This window comes from Notothenia rossii (genome assembly GCF_949606895.1).
Source record: "Notothenia rossii genome assembly, chromosome: 2".
In the NCBI taxonomy this organism is placed as follows: domain Eukaryota; kingdom Metazoa; phylum Chordata; class Actinopteri; order Perciformes; family Nototheniidae; genus Notothenia; species Notothenia rossii.
The window spans coordinates 36,042,109-36,057,911 of NC_136904.1; the positions used below are offsets into that span (position 1 = coordinate 36,042,109).

Genomic DNA, 15,803 nt, shown 5'->3' on the forward strand with positions numbered 1-15,803 from the left:
GTCAGCTTTATTGACTTTGCAGATTCTGATTAATAATATAAAATATAACCAACAAACAAATAAAGATGTCATTTTATGGTATAAGATATAATAATTCCTGGGGGGGGGGATTCACAAGCTACCCAGCAGTATTTAAAATAAATATGTATTAACTTGTAGTTTACTCTAGTCATTTTAACACATGAACACACTTTTACATAATTATTTTTAAAGTATGTCTACACTATTACAACATTTACTAAAGTGAAAGTTGTGATTACTTATTTTACCACTGATTATGGGGGGGATAAAGAGAGGAGAGTGAATCTGTATTTTCTTTGAATTCACTAAGGAAATAACTTTTTACTAATGCATACAAGGATGTGATTTGGACCAAAGGAAGGAATTGTCAATACAAGAGGATGTTATTGGTTGGAGGTGTGGGGTACCTGGGTCTCTCAGGTGAGGGGTTTGGGCTGCGGGGGGGTGGGGTACGAGGCACAGCAGGCTTGGGGGCGATGGAGGCAGCAGGGATCAAACCATGAGCTATATGCTTCTACACAACACACAAGGGGGAGGTTAGGAAGGGGGTTAGCATCACATAGACACATTATCACACACTATGTGGGTCATATGGTTGACATAGTGTCAAACCAACATTGAGGAAAAAACAATAGGGAAACACAAGAAGGCCATAGGGATGGAAAGGAAAGGATAGAAAAACAGCATGACCACTTGAGATAGCAAACCCTGACCTACTCAGACAAAAGGCAGTAACAGCAGTGGGCTTTCCCTACTATAAATACCACTTTTGTTATGAATTGGTCACGATATGTAGCCTACTTTGACTGCCACTATAACAGCAAAGCTGTAAATGAACAATGAATGCATCAGTTTAATGAATGCCTCAGTTTAATCACTGTTTTGAGCATGAACATGAATATCATTGACACACAATTTATTAACGTTACAAAAACTGGCGTTAGCAAATGTTAGCTTGAACAGTTCTGACTATCACTTTCGCTAACGTTTTACGAACGTTATCTAACGCCAGGTTAATGAATGTTAGCTTAATGATTAAAAAAAACTTGTAAGATATACGTTTAGCTAGCTAGAAGTAGGACACGGTTAATTAGTTTTTAAAAAAAGACGTCAAACTTACAAACTCCTTGTCTTTCTCCCTCCTGAAACTGAATTTGAACATAGTGGAAAATACGTTTTTGACCCTTTCCTTCAACGGCTTAAGTTTCAGTTTAAGCGAACGGCTGGACTCGTGTACCAAACATTATTTCAGTCAAATGGCATTAGAAAGTTGTGCTTGTCATTATCATATGTTTCTAATGTTCTCAAATGTTACGCTTTTGGGGCTAAAACCTTACTAAAAATTAGCACGCGAGGTCTCTGCATTCAACAAGCTGCAGATTTCTGGTATCTAGACGCTTCGTCTCAAGAATGCACCTTGCTATAAAAGTAGTGCTGATTGGCTAAGAGCGAAAAGAGAAGCCAATCAGTGAGTGGTATGTTTCACATAGCAACGAGGTCCTTACCGACCGTTGTCAAGCCAATAGGGGGCGACGTCGTTCCATGTGCTGATCAACTGCCACACCATTCCAGAGCTGCTGAGACGAACAAAGACGTTCATCCTTTTTGTGTCGATAAATCAAATGTATGCATACTAAATATATATAGAATGTAATGTGTACACTAAAATAATATATTAGTTTTACCCATATCTTACATGACAGACCATTCAAATGTGTCCTCAATCCAATACAATTTCTTCAACAATTTGTGAACAAAAGGAACATTATTAAAGGAAACTGACAGATTTGTTTTCGGCAAGTAGCCTAACCAACTAACCTTTGACCATTTTAGAGTAGAGTAGAGCTGTTATCAATTGTGTGCTTCCCATGAATGTTCAGTCCTTTGGCAATAAATCAGCTGAAAATGTGTTATTATCAAGGCCTGCTCTTTGCCCTCAGGATTGGTAAAAGTGTGAAACGAGAAAATCAACAGATTTGGTTTCTGCAACATCAGCGTTTTCTGTTCAAATAAACCCTGAAGAGAATTTGACCTTGGGGGATTTCATTTTCAAAGTTCAAAGCTATGTGAATAAACAATCATCTCTTTAATTATGGTACAATTCCATACCACACACAGACAAAAGCCCAGACATGGCACAAAGAACATGAAAGGTACAGTATGGGTGAAGAAAGGCTTGATGGGTAAAACTCAATCCCATGGTGTTTCTTGCCTGTTTTCATGATTAGAATGTCATGTGATCCCAAGCTAGACTCCACCGGTTACAAACGCATGAGTGGTGTGTGTGTGTGTGTGTGTGTGTGTGTGTGTGTGTGTGTGTGTGTGTGTGTGTGTGTGTGTGTGTGTGTGTGTGTGTGTGTGTGTGTGTGTGTGTGTGGTCTCACTGAGGGCTGTCAAACTTCATTCCTCTCATTCCAACCTGACTGGTAGTCGCAAATTACTGACATATACATAGAACACAATATATACATATATATTTTTAAAAAACGTTTATGAAATTAGTTTTGTCCCCCTCTTTTATTGAGATTGTATACATGACAAAAGCATTCACACCACAGTTGCAGGTACCATAGACATAGGCATTTAGGATCACTGTGCACAGTAACATGCAGGGATATAGATCTGTGAAGTCTTACACATCCTCTCTGTTAGCACTTATTAATATCATCAATTACTGCACATACACCATTAAGCAAAAATGGCACTTCAGACACCACTTTAGGTAAACATAAAGAGCGTTCATTTTTATCAGTGTAACTGATCTATCTGACTTTATCAGTGTAACCGTTTTACATTTTAAAATATCTTGACATAGAAAAAATGTACCAGTATATAAGTTCACCAAAAAGATTAAGCAAGGCTAGTAAAATACATTCTTCCAAGAAACAAACCGAGAAATCCAACGTGCAAAAATTCATAACTTGACCGTTCACAAACTAGTTCAGAAACCAACATTTTACAAGTATATATATATATTTTTTTGTGTGTATTTGTTTCATTATATAAATAATTTGATTATCAAATGTGAATAATAATCTACTTTGTAGATAAAGAGATAGTCCAACACGGCAAAGTGTCAGTAAAAATGTGGGATGTGACTTGGGTTAAGACAGGTAGAGACAACTTGACTGTGGGCTTTGATCGAAGTCACTGTTAGGTGACCGGCGGCAGTCCAGGTGCGACGCAGGAATGTCCACCTACAGACAACTTTTTAACTACATCAAGATTCACATTAACATAGAGAGAACACACAGCTCGTGCTCTTCTTACAATTGGACAAACTGAAAAAAAGGGTAGGTAAGACGGATCAGGATTGTAAGCGGTACATTCTGACATTTAGACACATGGAGGCATTTTGGTCTTTTTACACAGTGTCCCATGGCACTCAGCAGAACATATTATCCTCAAAGGCTGTCTCACAAATACAAAAGTGACAATAATACATAACCAAGGAATATATATATGATATTTTAGCAGCTTATTAAACATTGCATTCAACTCTTCTTAGTACAATTATTTGTTTCCATCAATCACTGTTTAACATACTCCAACAAGGTTCATAACATCTACATATCTATTCAGAAAATGTATGCATTTCAAACCCCCAAAACTGATTGCAACAAATAGCATGGCAATGACCTAATCCTTCATATAAACAGTATGAAACATGACATGAGAACATAAGAGAGCACAGCTACATCAGTACACAATGGAACTACGTAAGGAACTGCTGAAGCCACAATCAAATTACACCTCTTTGCAGAGGAGTATCCGCTGGGTGTGTTTGTACAACTTTGTTATTGCTCCTCCAATTGGTCTTCGAGAAAACATACTGAGATGACAGTTTGACTAAGAGGCCTGTCTCAGTGCTGTGTGTTTATTTATAGACTGGAATGATAACCGGTGGGTTTCTTTTTCCCACAGTGCAGTTGTACTGTGCTGTACGCATACTGGCATGGTACAGAAAGATTATGTTTTGGTCTGGACACTTCAGGCGCTAACAAAAGGCACCGATATACAGTGTTTGGCACAGCTACCTTCCATGGTAGCTTGCAGAAATGTCATGATTACTCCAAGCTATATTCCAGTGGAAACACCTAAGAGCAATGGTACCATAGCAGGTCCAGTATGGGTACAACTCAGTACTGTACACAGGCTAGTATGCTAGGCAGTACGATGTCTAGCTCAGTAGAGGGCACTGTCGTTGTGGTTGTAGGAGCTGGAGCTGGGGAATGTGGGGCAGGGTTTGTTCCAGGGAAGGGCCCCAGAGTGGTCTGCTGTGGGAAGGCTGAGGGTGCTGGCGCTCTTCAGCCTGTTCTTGAGGCCGAAGTTGAGGAAGGACGACTTCTTGGTCACTTTGCGGGACTTGGGGTTCTTGTCGTCGTCGTCATACGCCAGGCAGATCATGGAGTAGGTCTTGGGCAGATTTCCGCAGAAGGTGGCACTCTTGGTTGGCTGGAGAGAGAAATTGAGGGGGCATTTAGTGGAAAGAGAAAGAAATTGTTGGTTCAATCTTATAGTGGCTCTGGAAGTTATCAATCAATACATGGGGTCAATAAGTTAGACGTTTCTAATTAGTCATTTTTTCATTATATTCACAAGAGGTCAATATAATCAGTTTCTCACTCAACTTCCATTTTCTAACAATTGGATTTTTGCTAGACATGGGTTTTTGTAAAACACCGATCACAGTCAATTTCCAGTCAGATTTGTAATTTCTGATATCAATTTATATTCTGCACCGCTCAATCAGATATTTGCGAGTTCAGATTTCCCTTTTTGGCATTAGAATCCTTACCTATAATTCTTCTAATAATAGCTTTTTGGGAAAATCAAATTGTAATTGTGAGTCGCATGTGTTATAATTCGACTGGCAAACCTTTTGTTGCTAGTGGCCGATTTAATAGCGCATGTCCAGCTTATTCTGTCAACCCTGTGCCTGTCCGAGTGAGAATACGTCTCAAACTAAATCATTTCAGCTCTTTATCCTGATAATAAGGCTTTTGGCTTATACACCATTTCCCTTCACAGTCCAAATATAAAGAAACTGTATTTGCCAGCTTATTTTCTGATCAGATTACTTTAAACGCATGAAGCGGAAACCCGTTTGATTTTCTCTCAAACTATAAACAATTTCACTTGGCAAACTACCTCTTTATTTTCTTCTGCAAATAGGAAGAAAAGAGGGCATCTTACCATCTGAGGGTTGCTGTCCATAACGCTGACCACCTGGATGGCGACCCCTTCCTCGTTCACATCCTTTAGGAGTCGCATCACATCGCTCACGGCCATCCATTTAGAATCATTGTCGCCCACGGCAACAATGTAGTCGCCCTCCTTGAGACCTTCGGCCTAGAGGAGACAGGAGGGAGAGCAGGAGTCAGTAAAGTGGTAGTGCTGCAGCAGTAAACATTTACAGCCCCTGGCCTATATGAATGGAGACTAAGTCAGGTTCCCCTTCTTTCCCTCCAACTGCCAGCCAGGCTCAGCAGAGAGAATACCGGGTCACACCCAAACAAAGCCATTTGAAACGAGCACCTTCTAGAGCAGGGGTGGGCAATTATTTTTTCCATGGGGCCACATGAGAAACAAAAAATATTGTGGAGGGCCGGGCCAAAAGGCTGAACTCAATTCTGCATAATATTAATTGTATTTCTTTATAAAAAGCAGTAAATAACATTGTTTTGACAAGCTGGTAAGAGTATATGTTATAGTTGAGCAATGAAAAAGTGAGGTTGCCTTACAAAAAATGTAATTTATTCAATCAAATTTCCCAAAACAATGGTAAACAAAATGTGAACGTTTTTCACCATTTCTGACTCATATTAGTGAACATTTTCAGTCGCATTCACTACAAAACACATTTTGAGTTTCATATACTGTTGGAAAGTTGTGTAAAGGTTCTTAGCATTCTTACGACATCACAACATTGTCTTTGTGCTCCAAACATTCAGCAAGATATATCATATTGAACTGTCACTGAACATCACTGAACTGTGATTTTGAGAAAAGGCTTCCAAAGAAAGTGTCCCAGTTCACTGCTAGTTGGTTCCTTTACATGCCTACATTTGTAGTCTAACCACCTCATTTGGTGTTTTTAAGTTCTTTTTTCTTGTTCAGTGAGAGAAATCTAGTCTCTGCTGGGCTTTAACGAGTGCATCGAAGTCAGGTTGAATGTCTGAGGTGGAGATGCGAAGCACAGCTGACAGATGATCATCAGTGAGAGAGGATCTATACCTGGATTTCATAAACTTCATCTTTGAAAATGTTTGTTCACATATGTAGGTAGAGCCAAAGAGAACCAACATCTTCTGAGCATGTCTCCTCATGTTTGGAAAGTTCTCCTCCTCGAGAGAAGAGTAGAAATCCAGCAGAGATCCTGACTTAAAGCGCTCTGCCAGTACTGCATCAGACTGCAGGTCAATGAGTTCCAGCTGAACATCACTGGGTGCATTATCCATACTGCAGGTAAAGGGAGAGGAAATCATGAGCATTTCATCCTCGATTGTTCGGAGATCTTCAAATCGCCTTGAAAACTCACCATGCAATGCTCCTAACATGGATGAGTACCTGCGGAGGTGATCAGCTGATGGTGTGACTTCTTTCAGGGTTTGCATGTGAGTGAGAGTGTTGCTCTCCAGCTGGCTTGAAAGAAACTGCATCTTTCTCATGAAAGCCTTCACCAGGCTGTGCATTTCATGAACAAAAAGGCCCTTGCCTTGCAGTTTGGTGTTCAGTTCATTCATCAGTGCAGTCACATCAACAGCAAATGCAAAATCTGCCATCCAGTCCTCGTCTGAGAGCTCTGGGATGTCTTTGCCTTTCTTCTCACAAAACTCTTGAATCTCTGCTTTCAGGTCCCAAACTCTTTTTAGCACTTTGCCCAGGCTGAGCCATCTGACAGCTGTGTGGTAGCCGATGTCACTATGCTCAGTCTCATGCTCCTCCAAAAGTGCAACAAACTGTCTGTGATTCAATGCCCGTGCCCTGATGAAGTTTACTATTTTAGTAACAACATCAATAACATGGTGAATTTTTAGCACTGACTTGCACAACACATGTTGGTGTATAATACAATGCAAAAATACCAATTTCTGATCTGCGTCGATTTCAGTCACTTTATCTTGCATACGTTTCAAAAGTCCAACATTTTTACCTGTAAGATTTGGACAACCGTCTGTTGTGACACCTGCCAGTCTGTCCCATTTCAGTCCCAGCGTGTCCATGCACGCATTTACCTCCGTGAACAGATCGCTCCCTGTCGTCGTCCCTTTCATCGGCCGCATTGCTGCCAGCTCCTCCGTAATCTTGAAGTCCGGCGTTATCCCACGGACAAATACGAGTAACTGCGCTGTGTCGCGGACATCACAGCTCTCGTCCAAAGCCAAGGAGATAAAGTCAAAACTTGCCACTTCATGTTGCAGCTGAAGCTCCAGATTCCCCGCAATGTCCTCGATCCTTCTCGTCACGGTTCGCCTGGACAGCGGGACTTGCTCAAAGGCTTCTTTTTTTTCAGGGCATATTAGTGCTGCAGAGTCCACTAAGCACTCTTTGACAAACTCCCCCTCTGAGAATGGCTTACTGTGTTTAGCTATTTTGTGGGATATCACGAAGCTGGTCTTGGTTGCTGCATCCTTGGATGTGTGAAGCTTGGTAAAAAAGCCTTGCTGCTTTTGCAGCTTAGATAGCAAAGCGTTCGATGTGCGCGCCCTTTCAGCATCAGTCAAGTTTTTGTATTTCTCCGCGTGTTTCGTCTCGTAATGCCGACTCAAATTGTAGTCCTTGAACACGGCGATCTGCTCCCCGCAAACTAAACACACGGCTTTACCTCCGACTTCAGTAAATAAATACTTAGCAGTCCAATTTTTGTTGAAAACCCTACATTCGGCATCTACCTTTCTTTTTTTAGCATCAGCTGACATTTTTGAGCGCTAAAGTCGTCTTGTGACAATTATCCAATAACGCGCACGTCTTGATTTGACGTATTGCGTCATTATGTACGTGAATAAAAAACAACTTCAAAATAAAAGCATTGCAGCTTTAGTCCATGCATGAGGTAAAATTTGAAAATATGTTTATTTTGTAATTTCCAATTAACCTTACACGGGCCGGTCAGAGTCAACCAAAGGGCCGTATGTGGCCCGGGGGCCGTACAGTGCCCAGGTCTGTTCTAGAGAGTATGTGGGAAACCAGCCTAATCTACACAACATTAGATATTTCTGTCTGATAACTTGATCAGTTCCAAAAATAAATGCAGTATTCAAAAGGAGGTTGGCCTAGTTACACTTGTGTAATACAGCTAATCTGTTTCTCTGCCTGGATTAATAGAAGTCTGCTCTTTGTCATCTCCGCTTAATGATCTGTCAGACTGAAAAGGGATTGCAGAGAATAAATACGGATTCTTAATTAAATGAGAAGCCAGAGAGGAGGTGGGGGGAGGGGGAAGGGGGGGGGGGGGAGGGGGCACCTCCTACATTCTTTGAGGCTGAATCCTGTTTCGGTTTCTGAGAAGGACTTCAATGAATCAAAGGTTCTCTGTGAAAATAATACATTAGAACTCATTTGATATTCAAGAGGTGGGCATGCCTACACTTTAAGCTGTTAGTTGTAGACCAAGTCACTCCCTGCTAGTGAATCGTGTTGCAGAGTTCATATTGAGCCACCTATGCATGTGGCATTAAAGTCTAACAGAAAGAGGAGTACATTGCTTTGCTCCCATGGCAGTACTCCTATCTGTTCTTTCCGACTGTCATTTATGCAATCCCATTTCAAAAAACCTGAACTACTCCCATAACAACACAATCCGTAACAGGAGTTTCATAGAAACAAATCTGAGGATGATTTTTGCTGGGATTGATCAACTGTACAGCAAACACTGTTGTTCGACCCTTGCTGCACACAAGGAAAAACTCCCACCCAAAATATAGGGAAACATAGAATAAACGTGGTGGAAATCAACTGAGAAGGATCCCCTCTGCAAGGATAAAAAAACATAGACAATCCAAATGAAGAAAATGATACTGTGAACATATATTAAAAAGAAGGATCCAGGTGTTGGAGCCACTTAAGCACATGCTTATATTTGAGAAAGGATATGTATGTTAGCCTGATAGATATCACTTGAATAATACCACCACTTTTGTTTAGTTTAGTATATATTGATAGTATTGGACTATGCTAAGGTTATGTGTCTTCTACTTCATGTGAGTAAGATGCTGAAAGTCTGCCAGCTTGGAGAGAAACACGTTTTTGACCGTCCTAGCGTGTAGTCGTGTCATTTAATGATTAAATGCAGTATTTTAGAATAAAGCCTTCTTTTGAATCATCAAGTCGGTAGTGGTCCAGCTGTGATGTCTTTTGGATGGAAACACCTGCCATGACGCTGCAATTTACTTTCAATACACCTTAGTTTCACCTGCCTGCTTATATAGATAGCCTTGCAGACAACGTGTGTTAGGAGCTCCTCACAATGGCTAAACGCACACTATACAGAGCCCATTTTCTCACATTCAGGCAAAAGTAATTAATAGTGGTTGACTCACAGCGGCTGGGCAGAGGGGGTCCAACGACACCACGTGGACGGGTGATTCTCCTTTCAGGGTGAAGCCCAGGTCCCGGTCTTCAGGGTGGAGCTGTATTGTGCGCGGGGCCGTCCACCGCTGCTTAGCGGAGAACACTGACAGAGGGCCCTGAGAGGAGACAGTGTGGGGAGGTTGGGGTTAATATGGCTCCAGATTCTCCTGACTCAAGTGGATAATATCCTCTCCTAGAGTTCAAAGATGTTGGTGACAGCCTGAGGGAAACTGATAATAACATAATAATCCTTTGTGTGTCTTTACAGGCTGGTTAGACATAATTAAAGTCTACATCTGTGACCTGTTATAACATCAGTACATATACTACTTACACTCAGGGGGATAGGAAAGTCCTATTTAAATGATCTCTAACACCAGCACTCTTACCAGTGTGCTTTTTAAACCAAGGGATTCATATGAAAACATTTTGCATAATATTTAACATATTACTACAATGTGCACATTCTTACTTTAACTTCTTATGTTTTTATTCTATTTTATCTTTTATTTGACATTTTAATGTTTACATACATACCTTATTTTATCTTATATTTTTATTGCAAATTCTTACTTTATCTTCTCGTGTTTGTATACAAATATATCATTTTAATTTGTTCTCTTATCTCCATCAAAAAATGGACTGTTTAGAAACCCAATTTCCGATCAATCAATATCTTAATTGTGTATTTGAATGCAGCAGATATGCAGTACTTGGCTGTAAATATTGATTATGTGTAATTACACATGAAAGTTTGTATATCAAAATGTAACGCTTTGTTAAATGATCCTGAATCACTAAAGCACAAAGTGCTCATGTTGCGTTTCAAACTGACACAGATAAGAGACCAAGCTTTTAAAGCAATCATAATTAAGAAGCTGTAATCTTACATTTGTAATTGGGAAAATGTCTTTGATGAGTAATACATTAAAAAGGGACATCATCACATGGACCTTTTCCCTTAATTGATCAGAAACAGGTCCTACTTTTTAGACTGCTGAAGCCAAATGCTATCCTCCATTGATACTCTTGTTATCTGATGGGAACATCTCTCCTGCACAAAAGGCCTGTGTAACAGCAGATGACGCCTCTCAGCCTCGCTGCTTTGATTATCACCGAAGCAAATGTATGTCTCTGTGTCCCCAAAAGGATTTGAATAGGGCTGCACCTAATGCTTCAAAGCAACATTCATAACGGTGTCATTTGTAAATTAACATTAGCTTTTTTGCAAGTGTATTCATTCAGGAATGTTGCAGATGAAGATCAGGCTGCAGCGATATTATTAGTATGATACTATTTGAAGAGCTGAATTCCACTGAATCCAGAGAATGGTAAAGTATCTCAAAGTTAAAAAAAAAGAGGATACATTTTCCATTCAATTCATTTTGGAAATCCACCATAAATAACATGTATATAAATCCACGAGAACAAAACGTGAGGATTGAGGATTTTGTTATTCTTTTGTTTTGTTTAGCGTGATGTCATAAAGAAATGACAACAGTGTAACCTCAATAGAAGCTCTGATAGTTAAGAACAACAATATTTGTCACAGCCCCAGGTTTGAGTCTGAGATGGCTAATGAAGAGCGAGGTTGGAGTTTACAACAGGCACCGAAGAGGTACCTATTCACAGAGGCTCCTCACACCTGCTGTCTGGGAATCTATGACCCTTGACCTTTTTAACAATCGTTTGCTCCCAAGGTTGTTAGTCTTGATATTTTTCTTGTAGATAGGATGGAACAATAAAACTACATTGGCCAAATATTTGACAGATACAGTTCCTTACAATGAAAAAAGGACACCATGACAATTTCAATATCATTTGAAGGTTTATAGAGGATAATATGCAAAAAATATTCAAGCCTTCTTTTTTGTAATCCAAATATCAGTCAGAAATTATCTAAAATAGTCATTTTTTCTAAATCATGCAACCCTAGTAATTGTAAACTGTGCTAAATGAAAGAAGTGACTCGCATATTGAACGCCCCTTAGAGAACATGAAGAGAAACTTGAGTAACAGACCAATGCCCCACCCCCCCTCTCCACCAACACCATGAAGAATCAAGCTAGGGCCAGAGCACCTTTGTCCACTGTTAGAGTTAGTTTGTTGCTATGGATGAAAGTCCAGCAGGCTTTGAACACACAATATGACTTTGGATTGGCTAATACTGAAATGTGTCAAAGCTTCCAGGAGTCTCATTCTGGGTTGGTTTATTCAGAAATAGCAAGAAACAGACACTGGGTGTTAAAAAGAAACACAAATCCAGAGCTATTTCATGTAATTTGATGAATAACCCAACCCTCATGTACACAACGAAAAACAGTTTTGTGAGTGGAAAATATTAGTAACCCACATACCAGCCTCTGGAAGAAGTCTGTGACTTTCACCTTTGTGGTAGCAGGAAACTCCATCTCTGCTCGGTGCTCTGTTTTAGCTATGGAAAAGAAGGGAGGGAAAAACAAAGGTGTTATTCTGCAATGTTTACTGTCACAACCTCCTTTCAACTGCGGCCCTGTGGAGAGGCGGGGCAGTGCAAACATTACATCACCTATACGTGCAAATAAACGTCACTCATCACATGTGATAGCAGCAGGTGTGGTACACAACCTTGTAGCCTTTTTTCTTTTAAGAGACCATTTCCTGAGAGACAAATCAACGCACTGGCATTCTTTGTCATTTGTTGTGGTGACACTAAGGAAAGTTTCTATGTCGACCACAGGGGGAATAACTGTCACCTCAGAAACAAAAAATAAACAGGTGTTCAGATTCGTCTTTTGAAAAGATTTAAGACTCACAAATGATGTCTGGGGCCTCCGTGTAGTCACTGAAATCTTCGTCTTCTTCATTTTCACTGCTCTTGTTGAGGGAGCGCTGCAGGCTGGCTCTCAGGATGTCTTGCAGGACCTGCAGCTTGTTAAGGTGGTGGCACAAACTGTAGACCCTCAGAGCCTCCTCGTGACCCAGGATGGCCCGGCGAATGTGTGCTTTACCTGGGGGGGGGGGGGGGGGGTTTGGCAAAGCAATGATGAGCATAAGTTGTATTGAATAAGATAATAAGGAAAGTAAAGGGACACAGTTAACCAGGAAGATAGGTCTGAAGTCATGGAGGGGGAGAGTAATGAAATATTTGTGTAGGCTTACCGGAAGTTAACATTGCACATTCAATTAAGTAATATTGCTTTGTTCGGCAGGATAATCTTTACATATTAGCACAATGTAGTTTTAACTTTTTCGAAGCGTAAATGCAATCACCAGAAGAAAAAAAGCTCACACAGACAATAAACAAACTCCGTCACAATTGTATGACCTAACGTATTCACCGCTAATGTTGGATCTGAGGACGTTTAAAAGTCTAATTTAGCATCTTGTTAGAAACCGCTGTTTTTAAGACACACTTTAGGCATTCACAAGTTGGGTATTTACTGACATAGTTGATGCTGTAGAACAAAAACCGTGAACCAGCACCAATCTATTTGCTCTCAACCGTTCTCTATTATCCTCTTACCAACGCGTTCACGTTCATCTTTCTTCTTCAGGATGTCAAGAGGAGAGTGTCCCTCAGGAAGGCGATCGTAGACCTGTGACAAGGTCTTCTCCTGCTGGTCTTCATCGTCACTGAGGCCCACTGAACACACAGAGAGCAACAAGAATCAATGTTAAACATCAATAAGCTGAGTCCCTGACTTCCCTCTGCACACTGGGGTTCAAAGTCTTTATCCTAAAGCTGTGGAGGTCAGCGGATAGCCCTTGAGCCAAAAAGGGGCTTAAGGTTTACTAACAGAGACATCACTCAAAATGTGACTCTTTGATAAATGGAGGGCCAATTGTGATAATGATTATATGGCATTTCGTTATATAACATATAATATTTGAATGATGTAGTATAATGTGTATTTAACCTCCATTTACATAATGTTTGTTTTCAAAATCTCTGACATCAGAACAAATTATAAAAAATATTGCCTTCATTGAACAACGCATGACTTGCATCTGTCCTGCAAACAAATATTTAGAGAAAACCGATCACATTCAATGCTGTAACAAATGGCCGACACTTGAATGCCCTGATGCTACGATTGCATTGGTTAAAGAAAATATACATTTGAAAGGCAGAGGGGACACTTTACAGATAAGTCGGTGCATATATACATTGTTGCACATTTCTACTTTGATTAACTCTTGTAAACTATCATCTCCTCTCCTCCATCACTTGTTTCACCAGATTAAAAGGTACATATATATTTCCCATGTACAGTTTATTTAGCTATGCAGTACATCTGGTAACTGCAGCTATCTTCAGTCTGTGCTGTCCTGAGCTGAATCCTCTCTGTACAGGCCGTTGGTTAATTGCTCTTTTCTCCTCAGTCACACAGGAATCTGTTAATGAGCAGCCTCACTCAAGGCCGCTTTGCTCCACTGTTCCCATTCATAGCCCTGTCCATCCACTGTTAACTCAATATCATCTGCTGTTTTGGTTGTCACTTCAATCCCTCTAAATTGCAGTTATTGAACTTTAGGAGGAAGAAAAAAGGATAAAAACAAGGCGGCAAAAATGACCATCAACTGCATCTTCCTTCTCTTCCTCTCTCACTCACTCAGTGTGCATTAAGAGGCTACACACTCTAATCCTGCTGCACTTTACAGTACACTTACTCAATTTCATCCACTTCAACATCCCTCTCTATCCTTCACTCTCAATCGCTGCCCATCCTTCCCTGAGTTCCTGGAAACTTGGCCATTCTGTACCATTGGCTCTGTGCGTGCGTGCGTGCGTGCGTGCGTGTGTGCGTAAATAGCTGTTATGTAATAGCATTGTGGCTGGCTGTGGTTCAGTCCAGCAACCGGCCAAGGTGTCTCATAACACCAATGCATCACACCCTTCAACTTCACCAGTAAACGCCCAGGATATTATTATAAAGGAGATTTAAACGTGTACGGTGAATTTGCAGATGGAGGGGGAGTTTTTTTTATGACTAGAGCCGATGCCTTTTATTAAATCAAACAACAATTAATATCTTACACTGCGCTTCAAATGTTGATATTGTAATTTTTAGCTGTTCTTATTTTTTTTTTTAATCGTCCCATATTTCGTAAAGGGGCCCTAGTATGCTCATTTTCAGGTTTCTTAATTGTATGTTGTGCTCTACTGTCAACCTCTGTCTGAAACTCTGATTGGTTAGCCGACTACATGTAGCACTGTTGTGATTGGTCAACCGCTTATAGATGTCCCGCCCCTTATCACGTAAAATGTGTTGAAACACTTTGGGCTGACTTTGCCAGGACAGTTAGTAGTAACTACTATTTTGTATTCCTGTGTGTCTATAGAGAGCATTTGTGTACCTGGTGCAGTGCACACTATATGCAAATAACTACATATTGCAGAGATACAATGCTGCTTTCACAATAGTGCTTCTTATAAACTGAAAAACAGCATGCATTATATTGCGTGAATCAAGAAGAAGCAAATAATGATAAATAAAGTTTCCTTTACATTTCCCTGATTTTCACATTATTTTACGCAACAGATCTGTGTTCAATTCAGTTTGTCTTACACTGGTGGTCCAGTAGCGCTGAGGCTACAAAGTAGTGTGCCATGGAGCGGTAGTGGTTGGTTTTGACTTGCGACATGGTGGACCAGAAGAACGGGACATTGTCTTTGATTGGCGTCTGGATCATGGACTGATGGACTTGATCGTAGATTTCTGAGACCTGGCAGGAAATAAGGATTAGAGTTACAGAGAGAAGACTTTCAAATACACTTATCTGGATACCATCTCTGATAGAAGTGAGGAATCAGACTGTGGTGACATTATTAACATTTACTTTACCTACAGCTAAAGAAAGAACACAGTGTTCTAAATTATGTGTGTGCTATTTACCTTCGCAGCCTCCTGGGCCATTTTCATCAGGGAATTGAAATGGTTTCTGATCCCAGGCAGTGCAGTCTTCTCAAACAGGCACTCCTGAGCCTGAGCTAGCAGCATCCGGATCAGCATACTGAGCATGGCTGGGCTCATGTCGTAGCTGGGGGTGTGTGTGAAAGTCTCCTTCAGGTGGTTCAGGATGCCTGGGGGACGACGAAAGGTTAGCCCAGCTGCAAACCAACTCATGTCAAGTGTGTAGCCACAATACACACCCTTAATGATAAGAATGTCCCCTCATTGAAACCAAATTAATCACATGTTGTATCCATTGCCTTTTCAGTGTTT

General features: G+C 40.6%; 2 protein-coding genes across 13 annotated transcripts in view; both read right to left on the reverse strand.

Annotated features, from left to right (window-relative positions):
• The window catches only part of cep89 (centrosomal protein 89), a 157,029-nt gene extending 155,605 nt beyond the window's left edge, over nt 1-1,424 (reverse strand). For all 11 annotated transcript variants that reach the window (XM_079667242.1, XM_079667244.1, XM_079667246.1 and 8 more), the window contains exons 1-2: nt 1,142-1,424; nt 429-535 (exon numbers count right to left, since the gene is read on the reverse strand). In XM_079667242.1, coding sequence (XP_079523368.1) covers nt 429-535; nt 1,142-1,183 — 149 coding nt within the window. In that variant the 5' untranslated portion in view covers nt 1,184-1,424. The remainder of the gene's footprint in view (nt 1-428; nt 536-1,141) is intronic.
• Nucleotides 1,425-2,519: 1,095 nt separating this feature from the next.
• rhpn2 (rhophilin, Rho GTPase binding protein 2) overlaps nt 2,520-15,803 on the reverse strand; it is a 35,935-nt gene continuing 22,651 nt past the window's right edge. The window contains exons 8-15 of one of the 2 annotated variants that reach the window (XM_079664243.1): nt 15,474-15,661; nt 15,147-15,303; nt 13,100-13,219; nt 12,390-12,584; nt 11,982-12,028; nt 9,564-9,710; nt 5,218-5,373; nt 2,520-4,476 (exon numbers count right to left, since the gene is read on the reverse strand). In XM_079664243.1, coding sequence (XP_079520369.1) covers nt 4,207-4,476; nt 5,218-5,373; nt 9,564-9,710; nt 11,982-12,028; nt 12,390-12,584; nt 13,100-13,219; nt 15,147-15,303; nt 15,474-15,661 — 1,280 coding nt within the window. In that variant the 3' untranslated portion in view covers nt 2,520-4,206. Of the gene's footprint in view, nt 4,477-5,217; nt 5,374-9,563; nt 9,711-11,951; nt 12,029-12,389; nt 12,585-13,099; nt 13,220-15,146; nt 15,304-15,473; nt 15,662-15,803 lie in introns of both variants that reach the window. The other variant, XM_079664242.1, reaches the window with a different exon arrangement.